At 42.4% G+C, this 8,611-nt stretch overlaps 1 protein-coding gene across 1 annotated transcript; it reads right to left on the reverse strand.

The window, feature by feature from the left end:
* Positions 1-480: 480 nt before the first annotated feature.
* LOC114438415 (uncharacterized) lies at positions 481-4,071 on the reverse strand. The gene is made up of 5 exons (XM_028409744.1): positions 3,947-4,071; positions 3,249-3,578; positions 2,857-3,177; positions 910-1,063; positions 481-821 (listed from the first exon to the last, which is right to left on the reverse strand). Exons 1-5 carry the CDS (start codon positions 3,984-3,986, stop codon positions 689-691), a joined length of 978 nt encoding a protein of 325 aa, XP_028265545.1. The 5' UTR covers positions 3,987-4,071; the 3' UTR covers positions 481-688.
* Between the last annotated feature and the right edge of the window lie 4,540 nt (positions 4,072-8,611).

An 8,611-nucleotide genomic window follows, 5' to 3' on the forward strand; every position in this document is an offset into this window, starting at 1 on the left:
TTGATTGATTGATTGTTTGATTGATTGATCACAGACAGACAGATAGATTTGAGTAGTCTCAGACGCAGATCTGAACATTTTAAAGCTTTTCTTTCCCAGACAGGCTTGGCCCGTGCTCTGTAAACCATTCATGCTTTAACTACACAACTTCCTTTCATTTTATCGGTAACAATGCAATGAGCAAAGTTTATGTTAGACCCAACCCAGGCTTACTCAATGAGGAAATGAAGTAACAAATAAAAGGCCTTTGTAAGATCCCCCCCCCCCCCCAACCACCCACACACACACACACACACACGCACACACACACACACACACACACACACACACACACACACACATAATCAGATGTGAAAAGGAATTTTCATATTTCTAAAAAGCTGTAATAGCCATGGAAGTTAATTTAGTACAGTGTGAGGCATAAATGATTCAACATATTATACAACAAATACAGAATATAATAGAACATTAATTACAGGATAAACACTGTGTGCTAGCAGGCGAACTCTATTACTTGAAATGAAGTTATGCGTTTATACATGTATGAGACGTCTTGGTAAACACGCAGATCAAAGAAGCTTGGGTACAATAAAACAATACAGTCATTGTCACATGATGCTGATTATGAACTTCCAAAGAACTGGCACTGTAGGATACAGGTCACCGAGCCCGATGAGTCTTAAAAGCTTCATCTTCGCCTTCTTGACATATTTTTGTGTCTTTGTTTTGTACATTTAACAACTATGCATAAAAACATTGTCAAAAATATAAGAGCCCCCCAGCGGAGCAGCATATACCAGAACGGCACCCCGGTCCACGACCTGAAACACAAAGAGGTCGCAGGTTTTCAATAAAGTCCAATCTAACGTTAGTCTGTCAGGTTGGTGAGCAAACAACAAGCAGTCAAACCTGCTGAAGATCAGATGTGTTTGTGTGTCATTCGTTAGTAAAGACTGGTTGTGCGATTCAGGGTGGAATTCTGTGGGAGCTTGGCAGGAAGTCACAGGTGGAGCTGTGACTGTGGTGGTGCTCATTCTGTCCATGCAGTCGTAAAAGGGTTGGCCTGATGATTCACAGAGGTGACATTACAATGGCACTATTGTCAGATTAGGATTTCACCACAGCATAAAACAAAGCAGAGTCAACAGAAGCCCATGTTTATAATATTTATCTACTGTAAGGTTATACTGGAATATGGAATGTGGCCACTAGACGGCGCCAAAGTCAAGTTAAGTAGTAAAAGCTACATGCTGAATATATCCATTAAAATTATATCATTTTATATCATAATTTGAAGATAACAGAATAATAATGTTTTTTCTACTAAAATATAACAGTCTAACCCACTAATTCTAAAACACACTGCACAGTTTACCTCAATGGCAGAACCTGTGGGCATTATTATGCTAAGCTTGTGTAAGTTTCCACAGGCTGCACCACAGCCACACTTACAGGCTATTTCTATCAGAACATTTCTGAAAACCACACGTAATAAACCATGCGTCATAAAGGCACCATGTCCTACCCAAACCACACTCACCATCCACGGTGGGGACAGAAAGCACCCTAAAGCTCCCATGACACATGGAAGACACTGTTCATCACTACACGCCCAACCAGGATCAATGCATGTATTCCTGAAGGCATTTCAGAAGATATTCTACACTGGGTGATGAAAAAATTGCAACAATTATGGTGTTTTTTCAGTCCCTTACTGTGACTGTAAATTCTTCCATTCATCCCCATCCAACTGATGTATAGCTGGTTACAAACACACTCACAGAGCTGATGTACAATAGTGAATGTGCCTCTACAGGCCACTGGAGATGACTGCTCAGAGGTTTTTCTTCTGTTTTGTCTACCTGCTGAGGAGACTGTGGTCTTTTGGAGTGAAAGGGGCACTCCTGAAGACCTTCTATGACTCTGTGGTGGCATCAGTCATCCTGTACGGTGTGGTCTGCTGGAACAGCAGCGTCACTGAGAGGGAGAGGAAGAAGCTGGAGTCATCAGGAGGTCCAGCTCTGTCCTGGGCTGCTCTCTGGACTCAGTGCAGGAGGTGGGTGACAGGAGGGTCCTGACAAAACTGACCTCCATGCTGGACAATGAGTCCCACCCCCTGCAGGACGCCCTGTCAGCACTGCAGAGCAGCTTCAGTGGCAGACTGCTCCACCCTCGGTGTGTGGAGGAGAGATACAGAAGGTCTTTCCTTCAGACTGTAAAATAAACACTTATGTATACTGTTTCTTGTTTGATTCTATTCTATATTTTATTGGTAGTTTATTTTATCATGTATATATCTTTTCTAACCTATCTTTTGCTGTCTGTATCTGTTGTTGCAAAAACACAATTTCCCCATTGTGGGACTAATAAAGGTTTTCTTAATTCTTAATTCTTAATTTCACACAGGAAAAAAGATGGATGAACACTCTCTGATATCATAAACAGTGGAAGTGTGGCACCATCTTGGCAGCACCTGACTCTTAACTCATGGCCAGCCTCACAGTCGGCAAAGAGACGGAGCTGAGGAGAAGGTGGCCAGGTTAAATGTGCAGAACTTTAGGCTTTAATACAAATTCAACAAAAAAACGCTGCCACCCTCAAGCAGTTATTGTCATAAAATCCTTCAATTTAACATAAATGATACTTTTGGCCCCTGGTCACTGGACTAGTGACCTGTCCAGGGTGTACCCTGATAGCTGGGATAGGCTCCAGCCCCGTGACCCTGCACTGCAGGACAAAGCAGGTTCGGATGATGGATGGATGGATGGATATTTTTGGTTTTTGTGCTTTAGAGTCCCTTTAAACATTATAAACACAGGCTTCTTGCAGTGATGGTTCTAGAACACGTGTTCTTACCTTGAATATTAACAACATAGATGCAGCTGTCGCCTGCAGACAACAGAACCTGCACAGACAGGACGTCACTCTCCAGACTGCTCATGTCGTTACTGGCAACGCAGTAGTAATCACTCTTCTTTTCGACAGTGCGACAGTGCAGGTACAGGTCTGACGAGCTGTGAAGCAGGAAGGGCTCGCGGTGAGTGTGAGCCTGATACCAGGCGTACTGAACGCCTGTGCCCTTAGCACAACCACAGCGCACAGTCACTGGTTTCCCATCACATGTTGGTCGGTCCTCTAAAGAGCTCAGGGGCCAAAGTGCGGGTTTGGATACTGGAACTGGCAGAGAAGCAAATGTTTTTATTTAGCCACTTACTTGTGTTACTGATGTTGTGAGAAGAGAACCTTACCTTCAGTGATAACCACTTTGACTGATGTCATGATGTCGGCATAAATTTTGTCAATCCCAACCCAGTACACATCAGCATCATCAAGTCTTAGATTTGTCACTCTCACAAACAGCGCTCTTCTTCCGATCCTTTCGATGATGTGAGACCTTTGTGTGTTTCTCTTTATTTCTTCTGAATGCACCAAAATCTGACAAGTGTTTCTGGAGTCTCCTCTGCACCAGTACTTTTTACTGTAAAGGTAGCGGCTTGAGTCGTACTGGCAGGCGAGAATGAATTCACCTCCGACGTGTGCTGTGATCTCTGTCTTATCACACTGAAGCTGAAGGCTCACTGAAAGATAAATCAGAATGAAAGTGCATAGCTGCAGTAACCAGAACCCCCCAAGTTAAACTCTGGATAATAGAATTCATTGTTTGTATGTATCTAAGTTGCAAACACGTAACACAAACATTCAGATTTCCTTGAATTTGACCAAATTCTCGACAACAATATTTCAATTTTAGGTAAATTAATGTCAAAATTTTTCGCTGTTCTTGAATTTAACAAAAACGACACATGTCCAAAACAACAGGTTCCATTTTTACATATAGCTTAATGGTTAGTAACAAAGCATTACTGACTGATTAGCAGAGAAATCACAGATGTGCCCTGAAGCAGACAAAAGAAATGAAAGGAAACAAAATATTCAGCCAACTCACTGCGAAAAAGCAAAATCAGAAGCAGCACCTCCATTTTCATCTTAAAGGTAAAGATCTTAACACCCGTCAGCTCTCAGGAAGCTGCAGAGATGGACTGTGGTGGTGAAAGCTTCCTGCTGCCGCACTGCTGGTGAAATGAAAGCTATCGTTTGTTGCTATGAATGTCACCACTGACATATTCACAGTCCACAAAAAAAGCTATATTTATCCTATGTTTGTTGCCATGTAAGTGAAGAGGTTTCACATCACTAGGAATTTACCTTAGTGATTAGTGCGTACATAACAATTAACATGTAATAAGAAGCATGCATGGGTTAGAAATAATATAAGGTAAAAATAAAACAAGGTAAAAGTAAAACAATGTAGCCTGAGAATAAGGCTATGAAGGGACACATGTCATTTCAATCATGAGAGACTCAGCGAACTCAATGAGAAAGATTTAAGTACAAACGTTTTTGAATGTGCGTCCTAGACCCCGTCGTAAAAACCACATCCGAAAAAGGGGGGGGGGGTCGCTGATCAGAAAACCCCTCGGGGCCTAGACCTGGTGGTGGTGGAGAGCTAAAGGGCAGCAGATCGGAGGCCTGAACTGGCGTGGATCTGGTGGTGCTTGGGGTGGAGGAGGGTTGCCGGGGTCGATCAGAAGAAAGCTGAAGGAGAGATGAAGACTTTTAAATTTCTTGCTAAGCTGTGATTGGTCAGGAGCGGGACAGAAAGTGACAGCTGACTGGTGAGGCAGGTGCTCTCTATTACACATCCGGCTTAGTGAGCAGAAGAGAGAGGGAGAGCAGTGGAGTGAGGGATAGAAGGAGAGAGATTAGGGAAGCGGATAGGGATAAATCGTAATTGATGTGAAGCAGACACTTCCTGATTGAACTACATTACAGACATGCAATGAACAGAACACAACATGCCTGATGGTTGTAATGCACAACACAGACCCTGATACAACAGTGTTACAGGTACCACATGGATCGGGGAGGTGGTACAATTACATCCAGTGGGGACAACAGTGGTGCAGTGGTATAGCAGGGTTGTCTAGTAACCGGAAGGTTGGTGGTTCAATCCCAACTCCTCCCTAGTCACTGTTGTGTGTTCTTCACCCTAGCCTGTGGCGCGCCTTGCTAGTCATTGTATGACACTGCTTGGCAGCAGCCGTAATGAATCCCGTTTTAGCCCAGTAGTTGGTATCAAAACCACCCCTGCTGGTTAACCAATGCTATCGTCAGATTTCTGCGACATGGAGGCTGTTACGACTGCTTAGTTTGTGTAAATTAGGAATGAAATCAATGAAACAGAGTAAATAAATAAACATAGCATTAAATAAAAAAGTACAGCTCTATGAAATATATAAATGCTTATTTATGTACTTATTGCCACATCTATTTACGTCTGTATTTATTTATTAATTCATGTTTTTATACCAACTAAGCATGTTAGGTCTACTGAGGACTTTAATCAGGCTGTAGGTTTGCTACACAGCCACTAGATGTCACCACACTCCTGTTGTGTGTAGTGTGACCGAGATAATCACATGAAAGTTGATTTTCTCTTATGACTTACTTTCACATTTTGGAAGTGCAGGTTCCCACGAGCTGTTTGCGCCGCAGGTAATAGTGGGCGATCCTTTCATAACGAATCCATGTCTGCACTTGAACGTCATTGTAGCCTTGTAACCATGCGGAGGTGGAGATCCCCTCAGCCAGTCAGCATTTTCAACTTCAACATCAGGACATAAAAAAATGGAAAATGCATCTGTCCAACCCTTCTTAAAAGTATCTAAGCCTCTTAGTTACAACTGAGATGAGACTGGAAATTGGAAAGTAAATTACTTACTGACACATTTTGGAGGAGCAGGTTTGAATGTTCCATCTTCAGAACATGATATTGTTTTAATCCAGTGAGGATATAATCCGGCATACAGGTGTATGAAACAGCTTCTGCATATCTATACACCTCATTGTCAGGCCTGAGGTGGCTGCTGACAACTGACCTCTGTGAAATAATAAAGACATCTATTAGAAGTAGGGATGCACTGAATTTTCGGCCACTGAAAATTTTCGGCCACTGAAAATGACCCAATTTTCACACATGTACACGAATGATGGATGGATATTTTTGGCTTTTGTGCTTTAGAGTCCCTTTAAACATTATAAACACAGGCTTCTTGCAGTGATGGTTCTAGAACATGTGTTCTTACCTTGAATATTAACAGCATAGATGCAGCTGTCGCCTGCAGACAACAGAACCTGCACAGACAGGACGTCACTCTCCAGACTGCTCATGTCGTTACTGGCAAGATTCAAGATTCATGAAGTTTACAGTCAAATACACAGCAGAGGTTACACTGAGCAATGAAACTTACTTTGCGAGATCCCTTCACATGACTTTGTAAATAACTACACTAAGATAAAAGACAGCATAGTAAGAATAAATAAAAATAAGAATAAGCAATAAAAAAATAAGCAAAAAATTCTAATATGCAGTTCTATGTACAGAGGGTAACGTGCTATCAGTGTTTAAGGTGCATTGATTATATATTATTGTCAGAGGTAGGACATTTAGAATGTGCATTGTGGCAATGATGTTTACATGATAAATGTTCAGTGTTCAGCAGCCTGCGGATAGAAGCTGTTGTTTAGTCTGGTTGTCCTTGCTTTCACGCTCCTGAAGCGTCTGCTTCAGGAGCGTGGTTTCCCATCACATGTTGGTCTGTCCTCTAAAGCAGCGGTCCCCAACCTTTTTTGCACCACGGACCGGTATCATGTAAAACAACACTTTCACGGACCGGCACAGAAAATAAAATAAAATAAAAACAAAGTGCATAAAGAGACAACTTACTCTTATGCTTAATTAGTGGGAGCCTTTGAGCTTTCTCAGCAATGAGGGGGTCCCATCTGGGGATAATGGGAGACATGACACCCGAAGTGTGTTTCTTATGTCCAGTCCACTCCGTCATTTTGTTTTGGCCGTCATTAATTGCTTCAGTCGTTCTTGTTCATGTTTTCTTCCATGGCTTGTCTTTTAATGCAGGGTGCTCGGTCTCGCAGTTTTGAAGGCTTCGTTTCATTTGCGAGTCTGTCGCCACATATCACTCAGAGCGGACTTGGTGTGTGAGAATCACCTGTTGCAATAAATCCGTATTTTAAATAGGACTCCTGATATAGTCTTTTAAATGCGGGTTTCTTTTTCTTTGAAGGGGTAGGCTCCTCTTCTTCTGTCTCCTCGTTAGGCCTTTTCCCCTTTCCGAAGAAGCTCTCCAAAGACGTTTGTTTTTTATTTATTTTTGCTGCTTGTGGGCTTAATTTTGGGGTTCCGTATCCCGTGACCGAGACAAGCGTCTGGGCAGGTGCTTAAAGGCACAGGCGGATGGATCTGATCGATTTATAAATGAAACAGCTTTCAGACTCAGATAATGAATAATATATGTTTTGCTCAGTCTTTCTGTGCGGCATGGTACCAAATGACCCACGGACCGGTACCGGTCCCCGGCCCGGTGGTTGGGGACCACTGCTCTAAAGAGCTCAGGGGCCAAAGTGTGGGTTTGGATACCAGAACTGACAGAGAAGCAAATGTTTTTATTTAGCTACTTACTTGTGTTACTGTCACACCGAAGCTGAAGGCTCCCTGAAAGTTAATCAGAATGAAAGCGCATAGCTGCAGTAACCAGAAAAACCACAAGTTACACTCTGAATAATACAATTCATTGTTTCCATTGTATGTATCTAACTTGCAAAGATGTAACACAAACAGATCTAATGAGGTCAACAACTGTGTTCAGTAGCTTGGAGCCAGATGTTTTAAAGGTCGGGTAGCAGACTTCATTCTGATGCACTTTTTGTTAAATCAGTGTAACTTCTCTTTACAATCCGATAGCAACCGATTAGTTCGGCAGTTTCACATTAAAATGAAGAATATGAATCATCTGAAGCTATAAAACATAAAAACATCATCAATCCTCCGGGTGGACCCTGTAGGAGTATTGGCTGGTTGTCACTCTCTTCCTGCTCTGTGCACCAGAGAGGTACGTGCATGATGGCCGAAGTCACAGACCGCAGCTCGGCTTCAGGTGATGCGCATCCATGTGATTGGGAGGCGTGGCTTCAGGGTGAGCTCCGAGAGAAAGGGGCGTGTGTTTTCAAAATCTCCTACCCTACCTTTAAAACTGAAAGTCAAAGAGTGAACCACTGGATGGAAAAAGATGTAACAGCATGCCTTAAACCTGGTAAGAAGATTAGCATATCCATGCCTTAAGACAATAAATAGTAATCCCATCACCATGTCTGCTACACAGCCACTAGATGTCGCCACAGTCCTGTTGTGTGTAGTGTGACACCTGTTGAATGCAGCAGAGCATTGTAACTTTGTCAAAGTACACAGACAAGTGTGTGAGGCAGAATTGGCCACCACATGAACTACATTTCAGCTTTAATGATTAGTGGTTTATGTGTTTCTTGTTTCGTACTTTTATTAATATGACATGCAATGCATATAATAATAAAAAAGGGAAGTCTTGTGACTCACTGCCTATAGTTCCTTGAAAAGCAGGTCGTCCCTCTGCTCTTTAAACTGCTGTAAAAAAAAAACAGAAACACGGCTTGTTACTTATTAAATGATTAGTATGGACATAAAAGAAGAACTTCTAAGGAGCTGGGTGGTTTTCTG

This window comes from Parambassis ranga, chromosome 7, assembly GCF_900634625.1.
Source record: "Parambassis ranga chromosome 7, fParRan2.1, whole genome shotgun sequence".
In the NCBI taxonomy this organism is placed as follows: domain Eukaryota; kingdom Metazoa; phylum Chordata; class Actinopteri; family Ambassidae; genus Parambassis; species Parambassis ranga.

What these genes read in the sequence shown, in the direction of transcription:
- LOC114438415 (XM_028409744.1), bottom strand. Translation starts at nt 3,986, where the DNA reads ATGAAAATGGAGGTGCTGCTTCTGATTTTGCTTTTTCGCA. An exon ending in TCTGATTTTGCTTTTTCGCA is followed by an intron (nt 3,579 to 3,946) that starts GTGAGTTGGCTG and finishes TTTATCTTTCAG; the next exon opens with TGAGCCTTCAGCTTCAGTGT. An exon ending in CAAAGTGGTTATCACTGAAG is followed by an intron (nt 3,178 to 3,248) that starts GTAAGGTTCTCT and finishes CTTCTCTGCCAG; the next exon opens with TTCCAGTATCCAAACCCGCA.